This window comes from Buteo buteo, chromosome 8 (assembly GCF_964188355.1).
Source record: "Buteo buteo chromosome 8, bButBut1.hap1.1, whole genome shotgun sequence".
In the NCBI taxonomy this organism is placed as follows: Eukaryota; Metazoa; Chordata; class Aves; order Accipitriformes; family Accipitridae; genus Buteo; species Buteo buteo.
The window spans coordinates 10,121,939-10,137,545 of NC_134178.1; the positions used below are offsets into that span (position 1 = coordinate 10,121,939).

The 15,607-nt window shown below is 43.3% G+C and overlaps 1 protein-coding gene across 1 annotated transcript in view; it reads left to right on the forward strand.

Moving 5' to 3' along the window:
• Nucleotides 1-15,607, forward strand: part of LOC142033581 (amine oxidase [flavin-containing] A-like) — a 39,845-nt gene that overhangs the window by 19,677 nt on the left and 4,561 nt on the right. The window contains exons 4-12 of the mRNA XM_075033583.1: nt 3,111-3,215; nt 4,484-4,575; nt 7,396-7,537; nt 9,337-9,486; nt 10,590-10,749; nt 12,050-12,146; nt 13,670-13,723; nt 14,644-14,701; nt 15,134-15,231. Of these exons, the coding sequence (XP_074889684.1) occupies nt 3,111-3,215; nt 4,484-4,575; nt 7,396-7,537; nt 9,337-9,486; nt 10,590-10,749; nt 12,050-12,146; nt 13,670-13,723; nt 14,644-14,701; nt 15,134-15,231 (956 nt within the window). The remainder of the gene's footprint in view (nt 1-3,110; nt 3,216-4,483; nt 4,576-7,395; nt 7,538-9,336; nt 9,487-10,589; nt 10,750-12,049; nt 12,147-13,669; nt 13,724-14,643; nt 14,702-15,133; nt 15,232-15,607) is intronic.

Here is a 15,607-nt window from a genome sequence, read left to right on the forward strand (position 1 = left end):
CCTGCTGCTCCTGCAACAGTGGGCTTATCTTTTACCTTTGTCTGCTTGCAATATTGGCATGACAGAACTTCAGTAATAACTTAGCTGCACCTGCTGTTGGGTAGCCTGACAGCATTGTACCTCATCTCTGCTTAAGGGCAGGATTATTGGTGTTAAAGCATGTCAAGGAAGGCACATTGATAGCACCTGCATTGCTGACCAGAATAAAAAGTCTAACAATAAATGAACTTTGAAGGAGCAGTGTTTGATGACCTTTTTGAAGAACAAAATATTGTGCAATAAGAAGAAAATTATTAGCAATTTATTGCTGCTTTGTATCAGAATTTCCTTGTTTGATAAAACACTGGTTTATGACAGTAAAAGCTGCGGCATGCAGTATATCACTTTTTTTTTGGTCCTCTTTTCCATGGCTGAACACACAGTGCTCCAAACTGGCAGTGAGAAATCGTGCTCAAGGAAAAGGAAGAGGCAGTGTTGTGCAGAGGATTCCCTTGCTGGTAGTTCATAGGAGCATTTTCTCTGCTCTTGCCGTGGCAGAAGTGTGTTTTGCGTGCACACGTGCACCTGGAGAAGACTGGAGCAGCATCCTCCACCCACTTTCCTCCAACATAACTCTCTAAACCAGAATGAAATGGGGATAAAAGAGAAAAAAAACGTATGTGGTACACAAGATTAAGATTACATACCCAGAAATCCAGAGGTAACCAACCACCGCCAGAGTCATCCTGGTGTCTTGAAAAGAAAACTAAGCATTTGTTGGAAATTTAAAAAAAACCCTTTAAGCACTTGGATCTCAAGCTGAACTAAGTGCTGAGATCACAACCTTGAGCTTTGCTTGACCCAGAGCAGAGATTACTCTGTCTAGATGAAACAGGAGAGCATTTTTGCTGCTGCCCTCACTGAAGAAGGGGAGGAGGTAAAGCATGGTGGGCTGCGAACCTGGCCAGCTGCTGGAGCTGGGGGATCACTGCAGCCATCCTCTGCGGAGAAAGGGACCAAGCGGTGTTGGTCACAGCAAGACTTCTGTTCCCTACGTGTGTACTCTTCTCTCCTCCGTTGTACCTGCCCTGGAGATGACAAAAGTTGACCAAAATGTGGCTTTTTTCCAAGTCTGAAAGCTCACTAAGGTTTCCAAGTTTCATGTTGCACCTTGTATTTTTGTTATGGTCTTTGCAGAAAAATGTTTTGAAGAGTATCAGAAATCTGTATGTATTTACACACACAGACGATTATCAGTGGGGAAGGCCGATAAATTCTCTCTTACTGAGTGTGGGGAAGGGGCATTTGGTTCCTGCTTTGTGTTCCCTGTCCGTGGGTTACCATCTCATGCATTTGCAGCACTGCAGCCTCTCGCTTGGTCTGTGACTCTCACCTGCCAGGTGCGATGGGCTGGCATGCCACACATTGCACTGAAAAGCATGTGGCACGCAGCTTGGCGTTACAGCTCGTACCTGTCGTGGTCCAGCATGTTCGCTGCATCCTGCCACGTGACCTCATGCAAACTTCTAACACACCTGGAAGAGCAAACATTTAAGAGGTCTGATGAGAAATTTGCCATTGACTTACACAGGGGAACACTCAAAGCAATTTAATAAGAGAAAATGTTGCTTGCTCATCCAGTCATCTTTCAGATTAGTTATCACAAACAACCAGCTGCTGTTAGATGGTTTCACTTATCATTATATCACAGGATTATCTGAAACAGTCTGTATTCCTGGTGTGGCTGTGTGTCATACACATTGTAAGTACCAATGCCATTTTTGCAAGTGTACAAAATTTTTCTTCCTGCAGCCAAAACCTTTCTTTTTGGCTTTTTTTTTTTTTTTTTAGGCTAGGTTTCTCCCAAGGTACTTGGCAGAATAAAGAGGTATGTTTGCTTTCTATAGGTGAGGTGTACCATAAAGGTGCTTAGATAGTTTAAAAAGATTAAAACGCATGCAATTTTAGACTCATGCAAATTTTAGGATGCACATTTCAGCAGGTGGGAAAACATTAGATTCATTCATATGTAATAATGAAGAATGCTTAGGAACAAGGAATATTACCTCCTTGACCATTGTTTGAGTGTCCTTAACCCAGAATTTGACAACCTGCTCAGAACAAATGTACCCCTCCCCATCCCCTCTGAATAAAAAAAAAAGTGTTATTGTCCTTTTTAATGTCAGCCCAACTGTTTTTTCCCCTCATACTTAGCTTCATGCATTTCCATTGCTTACATGCATATGCAGGAAAAAAAATTTAAAAAGGGAAAAATAGGACTTTTGGGGCAAAAGGTCAGCCATGTGATGACTTGCTTGGGCAATCCCAAGCACAAGGACAGGCTGGGTGATGAATGGATTGAGAGCAGCCCTGCGGAGAAGGTGTTGGAGGTGTTGGTTGATGAAAAGCTCAACATAACCCAGCACTGTGCGCTGGCAGCCCAGAAAGCCAGCCATATCCTGGGCTGCATCAAAAGAAGCATGACCAGCAGGTCGAGGGAGGTGATTCTCCCCCTCTACTCCACTCTCGTAGACCCCACCTGCAGTACTGTGTTCAGCTCTGGGGACCCCAACATAAGAAGGACATGGACCTGTTGGAGCGAGTCCAGAGGAAGGCCATGAAGATGATCAGCGGGCTGGAGCACCTCTCCTATGAGGACAGGCTGAGAGAGTTGGGGTTGTTCAGCCTGGAGAAGAGAAGGCTCCGGAGAGACTTTATAGCAGCCTTCCAGTACCTAAAGGGGGCCTACAAGAAAGCTGAAAAGTGACTTTTTGGAAGGGCATGTGGTGATAAGACAAGGGGCAATGGCTTTAAACCGAAAGAAGGTAGATTCAGATTAGATATTAGGAAGAAGTTCTTCACTGTGAGGGTGCTGAGGCACTGGAACAGGTTGCACAGAGAGGCTGTGGATGCCCCATCCCTGGCAGTGTTCAAGGCCAGGTTGGATGGGGCTTTGAGCAACCTGGTCTAGTGGAAGGTGTCCCTGCCCATGGCAGGGGGGTTGGAACTAGATGATCTTTAAGGTCCTTTCCAACCCAAACCATTCTATGACTTTGAGAATTTTGTGTTCCTGAGTAATGAAGATGTGGTCTGTTGTGTTTCAGTTGCTTATATTCTTATGTGTATTTTAGGGAAAGTCACGCTTTTTCACGGGTATTTCCCCTTCAACATGGAATCCCTTAGTGTATCTGGATTACAATAACTTCTGGAGGACCATGGACAAGCTGGGAAAAGAGGTAGGCTGTGTAAATTGCATCTGTTTCCTACAATGCTCATGTCACCACGAGTAAATCTAGTTTTGTTTTGTTTCTGGCAGGCTTTTTTATTGCTTCTTTAATATAAAAAAAAAGAAACATCCATCAGGAAAGATATCTATGTTGCCCAGGAACTATCAGGAATAACAGGGCTTCCTCACTGAGAGGACATTGGACTAGATGACCTTTAAAGGTCCCTTCCATCCTAAACCACGATTCTATGAGAAGGTACGAAAAGATCTGGAGGTGTCTAAGATACCTGAAAAAAATGAGGTTGAACTTCAGTGTATGTACTTTCTCATGCCAGGGAAAACCATTCCACAAGCTGGGAGATGAGAAGGGTTTTTCCCCTTCCCCTGTGACAGCCTTTTTCAGTAAGGATGATTCTTTTTTGTAGCTGCCTAAGATGGGCTCCAGTTTGGCCTCATAGTAATTTTATTCTAAAATTTTATTTCTAAAATTCTTAAACAGAAAATACTTTCAAAATTCAAGCAGTACAACTGCAGATCTTTCTGTGTGCAAAAAGTAGCCCCTGGAGTGTCATGCTGTCTTTCAGATATTTATCAGTTGCTTTATAATCTGGCTACAAAGCAGGGGCCCTACCTTACGATAACCTTCAAGCATAACTAACTGTATTCCTGCAAAGTTCATTGAGTTTATGTGGTTTTGCAGAAGCAAATTTGTGCATGATACTACACATTTTTTTGTCAAATAATACATATTTTTTGAAGATTCAAATATACAACAGTGTTCTCACATGTCATGGTACTTGCATGCAATGGATTATTATTAAGAATTTAACTGTCTAAAAATAATTTAATAGTATCTAGACATCTTTGCTTCCTCTGTAGTTAAGAGAGAGACATAGGGACCTTCAGATACCCATCTGTAACTGACTGAATCTCTGACTGGAGAAAGAATTTTTCCCTCAGCTGTTAGAGGACACCAAGACAACTAAATTAGAATAGACACCTCAATTCTGGACAACTAAAGGCCAGATGAGTCCCAACATATGGATATAGTTCATTGGTCAAACAAAGCCAGATTTGGTGATCATGGTACAATTCATGCCCAAAGGTGCTAATGGAAACTGTTCTATTTAGTGAATTTATTCCAAGTTTACAGCCAAATGCAGGGGACAAAAGCAACTCCTGGCCAACATATCAATCAACTCTGTGCTACTAACTAGCTATGACCAGGCAGTGATGTAGTACTGAATAATTTCTAGAATGTTTTGCCTCTGTCTCCAGATTCCTCTCGAAGCACCATGGGACGCTCCGCATGCTGAAGAATGGGACAAAATGACCATGCAAGAGCTGATAAATAAGATATGCTGGACCAAGTACATAACTCTTTATTCACTTTGAAATCCAGCTGCAGAATGATAGTGGCTCCCTGGCAAATTCTGGGGTACAGCTGAGTACAGCTGGGGTACAGGCGGTGAGAGAGCAGGAGGTGTTTGAGATGAGGCTGGCCTTTGTGACGGGCTGTTGTCCCGCGGTGGGTGAAGGCGTGCAGAGGATAAGGTGGTACACATTGCCTGGGCTGGTTGGCAGGTGGGATTAAAGGTACTGGGGAAACCTAGGAGCTGAGGAGTGATGTCCTCTGACTCTTGGCTATGCCTTCTCCAGTTATCAATGCATCTGCTTTTACTGCGTAGGCTGCGTCATGTGTACCACGGAGCAGGCAGGTGCCTCTGGCACGCTGGAGAGCAGCACACCGTGCCAGAGGGGAGCTACTTTCCAGTGGTCACCCAATGGACGGGGCAGTGCAAGACCCATGGAGCGGGGACTGAGCAGCTGTTGGCTCTGGAAACTCTGGAGAAGTTGAAATGCTGCTCCTTGTTTCAGCAGTAGTGCCTGCTGGGCCTCTGAAACACTTGGAGGGAAAACAAGGCAGCTGAGGCAACCTTTCTCCTTGCCTTTCACCTCCCTGGCTGGTTTGTGCCTGAGCCCCGTTGGGAGCTCTGCGTTCGTCCCAGCAGGCCTGTTGCTGAGCTCGCTCAGCTCTGCTCATTGCAGTGCACCCTCCCTCTGCTCCTGGCAAGCTGTCCTTGAATGCCAGCCAGCTCTCCTGGGCCTGTTTGCCCTCCAGGGTAGCTTCCCATGAGATGCTGCCAAGCAGGTCCTTGAGGAGGATAAAATCTGCTCTTCCAAAAGCCAGGGTTGCAATTCTGCTGTTTGTCTTACTCCTCTCGGGATCTTAAATTACACAGTCTCTTGGCCATTACAGCCAAGACTGCCCTTCACCTTTGCATCGTCCAACAGGTCTTCCTTGTTTGTGAGTAGCAGGTCCAACAGAGCATCAACCCTAGTTGGTAGGAAGAGGGCCCAAGGTGTTGTATTACCTAGAAAATGGCCAGTGTGTTTTATATGTCTGTGAGGGACCACACTGTACAAATAAAAAAAAGGAACAATGTTCAATACGAGGTGACAACAACTGGAAATACTCTTTTTTTCCTTTCCTTTTTCAATTAATTCTCTTTATAAGGCAGAGAGAACTGTGCTTGTATGAGCATTTGTGTCCCTGCTTGCAATGCCAGCCCCTGTGCTATTCTGTAACGCTTTCCTCCCTTGTATTCAGAGTCTTTTATTTGTGTGGCTGTGCTCTGTTTGCCCTTTCATTCCGAATGTGGTTTAGCACTGTGCCTGCAGCTTCCTGACCAAAACTTTCTGTTTGAAATTTATTTTGCTGGCTTAAATCTTACTCCAGCTCCATGTGATACAAGGTATGTCTGTTTGGACTTCTCTTGCTCTCTGTGGCATTGTAGTTTTCTTTACAGTTAGTTTTATGAGCCATATGCCTGCAAACTCAGTTACTTTGAACTACCCTTTCTGTTGCAAGTGCACTGTCTCTTCCTCTTCTAGTTTTTACTGTTCCTCTTAGTCAGGGAGCTGGTGGAGTATAAGCAGAACTGGGTTTATAGCGATCTCTCCTGTAACATGCTTCTCTGCAAGACTGCTTCTACTGCCAATGGTTTTGTGGCATTCTGGTTTTAATGGATGTGCTCAGCTGAAACACATTCAAAAACTCAGTAAAAAGCCATTTTAGATCTTCAAGCCAAGCCAGATTTTTCTACACATAGTTAAAAACATAGTGCCCTAAGCAGAAAAGCTCTTCTGCAGCATTTTCTATATGGCTTGGGTCAAGATTATAAAAGATTTGTTTGTCATGTGTCACAGATCAGCATCTACTGATCCTGGAGACTGTCTTCACATTTCTCAGGACTGAACCTGCTACAACTGTTTAGTGAAGTGGTGCTTTCAGGATTGTGGCAGAGGGTTCTTGCATGCAGGATATTTTCATATCCTGGCTAATGAAATAGAGGTGACTGGACTTCATACTCAGGGAAATGAGGTTATAAAAGTTTATAAGTTACATATTTTAGGCCAGATAACTTGCAGAGTTCCTTCCTGTAGCAGATGATTATAAATTCATGCGGCTTCATGAAACTTCTTGCAAGTCAAAGACCTTTCACCTTCTTTGCAAAATTATCTCAATTCTCTTCACAATCTGCAGCCACAAATGAAAGAAATGTGAATAGCTATGTCCCCATTTCCTTCTGCTGTAACTCTGTTTACGTTCAGAGGACCTAGTGTGGCTAGACGGCTGAACATCTCCTTATATTTATGGCAATGATTGCCAATTTGGTTTCTCAGGGTTATTTACCATGTCTGATTCTTGGTTTCACAAAAGGTCTGTGCAGCAGTGTTACATGGGAGATGGGGAATGTCTTGGCTGTGTGGCTAGTTGGGTCCTTTGGGACCCATCAGACCTTGGAAATGATGTGCCCGATGACCTCCCCATGGATGAGAAATGCAGAAGAGTTTCACTAGCTGGTTACCAAATGCATTCTGCTGTTGAGAAAAATATTTGTTCTGATGAAAGGAATAGCAGCTGGGAAACTATTTAAAGAAATAACTAAGGTGAAATCAGTGGGATTTCAAACTGAACGGGTAAATGCTTTGGGAGGGAGAGAGGTGCTGATATAAACCCATTGAAACAGTCTCGCTACAGACTAAAAAATGAGACAGATATAAATCATCTTGGCTTTTCTGACTTTGGGAAAGCAGCCCTTATTAAGAATAACAAAGAAAATCCTGAAAGCAGTCAGGAAGTCACATTTACTCACTGACTGTTTCTGCTCCTATGTCTCACGCAGAGCTGCTAAAGAATTTGCCACCTTCTTTGTGAATGTCAACGTTACATCTGAGCCTCATGAAGTCTCCGCTCTCTGGTTCCTGTGGTACGTGAGGCAGTGTGGAGGCACAGCCAGGATTTTCTCTATCACCAATGGGGGCCAGGTACAAAATGTCTCATATTCTTCCTCCTCTCTTGAAACCATAAAGAGCAAGTGGAGTGTGGTACCCGTCAAAGCCCTGCAATTAACAAAAGAGGACAAAACACCAAGTGCATGTAGCACTGGAGACAATCACCTTCTCATGGGGTGGAACAGCCCTCTTGGCTAACTCTGTACAATGAGGAATTTTATTAGCTAGGCTTTGGGATAAATTGGGACAATTTAATTTATTTTTTTTTCCTGCATTCACTTCAGCATAGTCCTTTTGTTGCTGTTTTGTTGCTTTTTGGCCACTTGAAGTACTTTTTTGTACTTCAAGTGTACTTCAGAGTGAAATAAGGTTTTTTTGATGTTGAAGCCTTTGATGACAAGAGTTGGAAGTAGATAGCAAAAGGCCCTTCCTTCTTGGGACAGCTCACATGGCAGCATGTTTCATGAGCTACTTCAGATTGTTTCTTGCCTTGGTCATGGCAGGTGCCTGGCTGCCTGCAGAACAGCATGGTTTTCTTGTGATTGTTCTGGATGAAGTTTCAGAAAAAGGGGATAGGGAGCTGTCAAAGTAATTTGGATGTGGTATGTCGGCACCCTTTACTGGCCTTCTACCTCAGTTAACTCAGCCTCAGAAAGCATGTGCAGCATTTCAGACTTAAGCTACCAACAGCAAAAGTGGAGAGAGTACCACACCCTTCCAAGTGTGCCGGGATAGGGAGACATTAAAAGAAGTTCCCTGGAGAGAGGCAAAGTCTCCATCAACATCTGTCCATTGGGGTAAGAATAGACAACCACGTGTCAGGAAGGATCTAAGTAGAGCTAATGCTGCCCCGAGGTAAGGGCAAGACCTAAGAGCCTTCTTCCTTAGGAGCCCCTCAGCCACTTTTGCTGTCCCATGTCAGCAACTACTAGGCATTGCAGCAAGAATTAAAATTAATCCCGGGATACTTGTAGCTAAAGAAGACATGTGGAGAGGGGAAAACTTTTCTTTGTGCCCGGATGGGGCAAGCTGTCTTGGTTTCTAGCATCCTTCCCTCTCCCCTCACCCCAGTCAAAATCAGTTGAGCAAAAATGCTAAGGGTTTCTGACTTAGCAGCCATGACGACTCTTACAAAACTTCTTCAGGCAGCCACTTCAGTCTTTCAGCACAAGACGTTGTGGATCCTTTCCCCCCTGCTAGTACCAGCATCTTATATGTAAAAGTGAGCTGCTTGATATAACACTGGTGGCTGGTAGATAAAGGAGGGTTAGTGCTTCCCCTGAGCCTCTGCACAGACATCGCAAGGAAATACGTGCCACAGATTGTGCTTTTTTCCAGACAGCAATGTCTTTGTGTCTTCCCAGCAACAGATAAAGCTCATTGCCTGCTGCATTTGAGGCCAGACCCAGTTAAAGATCTGTTTTGCTTCTGGGCTAGTGCAGGTTTTTGCTGTACAGACATGAGTTGGTGTCTTTGTCACACGAGGGTTTTGGTAGCACAGTGATGGGTAAAATACTCAAAACCTCTTTTTAATGAAGTGATGTGTTTATACTAGCTAGAATACCTGCATTATATGTGTTTGTTCTCTAGGCTTCAGGAGTTTTTAAGCCAGCTAATTGAGGAAGCCATTGCAAAAGTGGGTTAGGCAGCAATCCCCACTGAGCCTCAGGTTTATGCCTTCGTTATTCTGAAAGTCTGGGTCTTTTTATGCACCCTTAGGACTTTCAGATTTGGCCTGGAGTTTCTTGATTATGAGCAGAAGTCATATTCAATGTCATTGTGATTAATACTGGTGATTTTTTGTTTGTGTTTCTTTTCTGTTTGTTTTTTAGGAGAGGAAGTTTAAAGGGGGTTCTGGTCAGATATCGGAGAAAATAATGGAACGCCTCAAAGGCAGAGTTAAACTGGAGAGAACTGTGGTCCGTATTGATCAGACAGGTGATAATGTCATTGTGGAGACTCTAAACCATGAGATATATGAGGTAATTTGATCAGAATAAAAGTGGAGTATGCATTTAGTGGGGGAATACATTTGCTGTAGCTCTTAGCCAGATGTAATCAGGAAGTACTCATTTGTGTGTCTATTTCTCGGACTACACTGACACTCTGTGAAACCAGCTTTACAGATTTATTTATGACTGGGTCTCTTCTTGGTGTTCTGCTAGTTGGTTTGTGTCATTACTCTGCCTTTTCTGCCTCAACTTCTTCTGTGATTATATATTTTTACATTTTAGTTCTGCATTGAGACCATTTCAAAGAAAGGAAAAATAACGTTCTTTTTCGTATCTAAGTTTGTGGTTTGCAGACCAAAAAAAAAAAGACATTTCAAATGCCTTTAGTGAGATTTAGCCTCTCTGCAGTGGTACTGTGAAATGCTCCATCAGTATGTGATCACCCTCAGTGGCACCCACAGGGCGGCAGCTCCCTTCTGCGGGCAGAGCCCTGCCTGCCACAGGGGTTTGTGCAGGACTGTCGGGGTCTGCAAGACCCCTTTCTCACTAGTGACAGTGTTTGGAGGATATTTAGGGAAAGCTAGCAGAAAGGGAAGGGACTGTTTGGCACTGAAGCCGGTCTAAGGATGTCCTGGAGGAGAGAGTCTCTCCCTCCCTAGGGATTTTTAAACCCTGGAGTTAAACCACTGGCTTCTCCCTCCTTGCTGGCTGAGTGACAGGCCAGTCGGAGGAGATGGGCTTCCTGCACTCAGCGGCCCCACCAGCATGAGAATGCCTGAGAGCAGCAGTGTCCATTGTGATATAGTGTCACCCCGAGCCCTGAAGCAGAGCGTCCTTCACTGCTCCAGTCAGACGCAGGACCTGCGAGACGCATGCAGCGTGTTCAGGAATGCTGAAATCATCATCAGTGTTGCTTATCTAACCACAAAACAACATGTTTTTCCCAGCTCCTTTTTCTGAAATGACAGAATTTTTTTGGTCACCTGGAAATATCTGTGTGGGAAAGCCAAGTAGCAGAGTCAGGTGTGGGAAAGCTGTTAACAACTAGTGAGTGCGTCTTTGAAACGTGTCCTGCAGGGCGAGCTCAGTGAGAGGCAGCACCTTGTCTGTACTGACTGCGTTTTACGTTTCAGGGCAAGTATGTGATCAGTGCTATCCCTCCGATCCTGACAACGAAGATTCATTACAAACCAGAACTGCCGCCAAAGAGGAACCAGTTAATTCAGCGTTTGCCTATGGGGTGTGTCATAAAATGCATGGTGTACTACAGGGAAGCCTTCTGGGAGAGAAAGGGTATGTGGGGAAAGTGAAGGACTTGGGACTCCCATGCGATGTGAATTTTGAAGCTCTGCTGTCTATCAGGGAATAAATCCAAGGCAGGGCGTGGTAAATATGCAAAACCCCAAAACCAAACACACAGAAAAGTGAAAGGTAAAGCTCCTTAGAAAGGAGAGCTCTTCCTCCAAGCTTGAGTGCATGCCTTGTCCCAAAGATGAGTCCAGACCCAAACAGGATCCTGAATCTCATTGCTGCTAGCTGAGGAGGGATGACTGAGAGAACAAGCAAGGTTTCCCTGGGAAGCATTGCTGAAACCTGCAATGCACAGAAGCAGTGACCCTGCAGCAGCAGGTCCCTGCTTCTCCCTGCCAGGGACAGCGTTAGGGCAGCCAAAGAGAATTGACAGCAGATGACAAGGAGAGCTTAAGGTGTAAGCAAGACCTTTCCCTGTTTTTAATCCTCTGTTCTACAGACTTGATACCTCAGAGGACTGGAAAAAGTAGGTTAGCCTTTTGTTTAACTCAAGATATTTTTTCCATGTGCTGCAACATCATGTGTTTCTCAGCTTTAACTGATACCATTTCCAGAACTATTTGTATAAACAGATTAGTTTTCACATAGGAATGTAATGATGCTGAGAGTTGCACTGGCTGAGAATATTTCTTAATCAAAATAATATAATCTTGCATGTTTCAGAGCATAAACCGGCCATTGGGCTTAGAAAGAAATGTGGGCAGGTTTATACATTGTTATCTATATGGGATTTTTTTATGTGTTCATCTGAAACATGTACTGATATGATACTAGATTAGATGGCCCATGTTTCTGCTGCATTACTGTTATGGGACACCATTCCTGACAGTCTTATCGTCAGGAAAATCAATACAGGGTGTAAAGTTGAGCCTGCAGTGACCAGATATAATTACACTGGGTTTTGTTGCTGCTGTTGTTTTGGCCAAAGTTACTCATGGAATGAACCATCATAGTTCTTACTAGATCTGTTTATTTTTAATCTTTATCACCCCCAATATAGAAAGCCAAAGGGACTTGCAACAATCCACAGAAATTCCTTGCTAAGTAAATATGGAATTTAAATATGACTTTTATAAGTCTGTGTACTAAATTTCCCAGAGTCAGAGGAAAGAGAGGAGAGAGACTATTACAAAAACACTTCAGACATGTAGGTATTATTGGTGACAAAGAAATTACTGTACAATTCCTTTTATGGATAATTTTCCTTGCTCATTACTATCAGAACCAATGATCATGAACAAGTTTCTCTGACAATCGTTTTGTTTTCTTTCCCCCCCCTTAGGTTATTGCGGTTCCTTCATCATTGAGGATGAAGAGTCTCCAATTGGAATAACCATAGATGACACAAAACCTGATGGATCTTTCCCTGCCATTATGGGGTTAAGAGCTTCTAGCCCATACTTACAGCTGTGTATTTCTTTTTGTATGAAGGAGTGGAAGGAGGAGGAAGAGGGGAAATGGCCAGGTTACATCAGTAGTGCGCACTCCTACAGTCTTCATAGATGGAGAAAAGCACTTCTGACAAGCCCCTGCTACAAATAGCCTAATACAAAGGAGATGGTTGGAAAGGAGTTGCTGAATTTAGCTATAGTTCATTTTAAGCATTCAGTTAATATTTTTTTGCTGTAGAGTAGATTTAGAAATAAATCACTTTCTTAACTAGCTTTGCGAGCCTGTATTCGGCTTATGTTGGGCCTTGTATTTAGTGCCTCAGTCAAAATGAAAATGTAGTTGTCCAAGAAATACTCATTTGCCTCCTCTCCATGTTGAGCTGAGGCAGGACAATGAACATCAGCTGGTGGTTCAGCAGGGCAGCAGCTGTGCAGTGAAGAAATCGGGATTCTGAAGAAACTGCCAAGTAGAAAAGTTGTAGTTTGGACAAACAGATGGGAAAATATGTAACAGCATTGACTGACTTTTAAAATAGGTTAAGCCAATATGAACAAACAATCTTTACAAATGTTTCTACTGTAATCTGAGGTGAAACTGCCAAAAAAAGGGCAATATAAATGTCAGGCAGCTACTCCTTAAGTATCTGGCAAGGAAAGCTTGCCACTTCTACTGAACTGTACATATTTATGGGCATGTTCAAGGCTTAAAAACTTCCATGACCTGAGAGCAATAAGCCTCCTCCAAACCCCATGTGGCAAACATTTTCCTGCTTTCTCCTTGTGGGTTTATGCAACTTTCTAAAAGAGTGCAGGAACATATGTCATCCCCCGAGTATCTCCACTAAGGTCAGATGAACTAATCACCAAATCTGTTTCCTTCAAGCTGAATAAATATTGGTCCCAGTTCTTACAGGACTGGTCCATGACACTGGGCAGTGCCTGTCAGAGCAGCAGGCTCCCCTCACTTACTAACACCAAATGACATGGGCAGTGGTATGGCCAGCTGTCTGTGAGACTTCCCACGTTTTCTTGAGCTTTTGGTCTCAGTCCTTTTGGGTAAGACCTAGGTATAAGAGGGTAGGCAGCGCATGCTAGTTTGCTGGACACTGTCATCTCTCTGCCCACTTTGGGTATAATTTTGCTCTCCTGAGTCAGTGGGGATGGAGTTCATTCCCACAGAGCAAAATGAGGCCAGTGCTGGCAGCTTTGAAAACAGGCTTGCAATCCACAACTTTCTCATCTGGCAGCTGCCAGGCAGTCCTCTGCAGCTCCTCCCCTGGGAATGCATGCTCTCCCTTTCACTTCACTCCCCAGGGTACCAGGCACAGGCCTTTTCACCCATGTGACCTGTAATTATTAAGTGATGAGGTATGATGAAAAAATGCCAAGCCTATTACATACTGGTAAAGTGCTCTGCCCGTCTTTTTTTAGAGTCATTTCAAGCAAGAGCTTGCAAATCAGCTGGGGTGCTGACACTGCATGATACTTACATGCTATATTTTTCTTTTCAGTTTCATCCTTACCAGAAAGGCTGTTAAACTGGCCCATCTCAGTAAGGAAGAGAGGTAAGAGTTCAGAAACGGCAACTATTTCAGAAATAAATTGATTCTCTGGGATGCTTCCCCACAAGAATATGTATGTGGGTATGTGTGTGCATATGCACGAATACACATGCTCAGTGCAACTACCAATACTGGAAATTGGGGCAAAAATTGAGCTTTTAGCATAAACAGCCCGAGACACTAATGATAATATCCATCCAGTTATGGATATTTCTGAGTTCCCACTCTTCCGTGTTATGACTTATCAGCTCTGTGTCTCTATGTGAACTGAGAAGATTTTTCTAAAGACATGGCCAGACTGCATTCCCACTGAATGATGCTTTACCCCAGGGATATAGGGAGTGCTGACATGCATAGTTTTGGGTGTCCTTCACATTTAGACTGGGTAACAAAATTTTTAATCCCCTGTGTTTACGACAGTATAGTTTCTCCATTAGTCTGTGAAATGAACAAACAGTACTTTCTAAATGTGATTTTTGGTACACATGCAAGTGAAAGAGGAGTTCTGCTTAGGAACGTGAGTAGTATTCTCCAGCTCATATTTTGTTCTCAGCTATAGTAAATCTGTAGGGATTTCATTGATTTATATTGCTTCTCTTCTGGTCTTACACCAGTGAACATGAGAATGAATTGGCTCTGCATCCTAAAATAACTGTACAAAGATTTATTTTTTCAGAGCTCATTGCCAAAATCAACCTTCATTTCCCGTTCCCTGGGTCCATTTTGGATGTCACATTTAGGCTTCAGCATTTGAAATATGTATGTTAAGATAAGAACTTGAAATCGGACTTAAAAACAAAGCCAAACCCAACTTTCTTTCCAATGTATTGCAATAAATGTTATTTTTTTTTATAAGAAGAGCAATAGCTGAGAAGTTTTTTTCCACCTTTTTTTTTTCTGACTCTGATTTTATTTTTATATAGGAAGAAGAAGATCTGTGAGGCATACGCCAAGGCAATGGGGATGGAAGAGGCTTTACATGTAAGAAATGAATGCCTGTTTTCACCCCTTTTGTACAGTAATGTTGCTCCTTTGTTCTGGAGGATGAAGCCAAAATTCCTGGTACCTAAAATGGGTACCTAAAATTGCACGTCGTGCCATGCAATCTGTGCTCCCAGGGGGAGGGCAGCAGCATCTAGTACAGGAAGAGAAGAGCTGCCAGTCTCACTCTTTACAAGAAAAGAGGAGGCAGCGCATGGTTTTATTTGTCCTGTCATTTCCCCATGGGAGGCTAGTGCCTCTGTAAAAGTGCAAAGATTTGTTTTGTGCAGTTGGATAGTGTTAGCCAGATGACATGGTACTCCTTTGACAGGTATCCTTAGCCTGTTTTTTCCCTCTTCAAAGGAAATTTGTTTTTTTATTTCCAGTTTCTCTGCCACTGTTTCACTCTCTAATGTTTGCTAATACTTACAGCCTGTGCATTATGAAGAAAAGAACTGGAGCATGGAGCAATATTCAGGGGGTTGTTACACAGCCTACTTCCCACCAGGCATAATGTATTCTTATGGAAGGTAAACCAGAGAATGCTTTGCTTTTTAATTTACACTTCTTAGCTTGTGTACAATGATATACCTTATGGAACAAACTTATGGCATATGTAGCATATTAGGGGAACTCCAACCCTCTTTCCATTTCCCTGCTCCCCAGCTAAGAAGGATCTTGTTATTGACTTCAGTAAGAGCAGAGTTTCTCTTGTGACTTTCAAGGAAACCAAACACAGTGATAAAGGGACCCGCTAGAGCCACGAAACCTTCCCCCACTAGGTTACTTACAGTAGTTGCTGCTACACAGTATTTGCAATAGATCCCTTTAATGCTTTCTGAGACCTTGAGGGCACACATCTTGGACAGATGAAGAGTCTCCACTGACTGTGTAGGTGGAGCATCA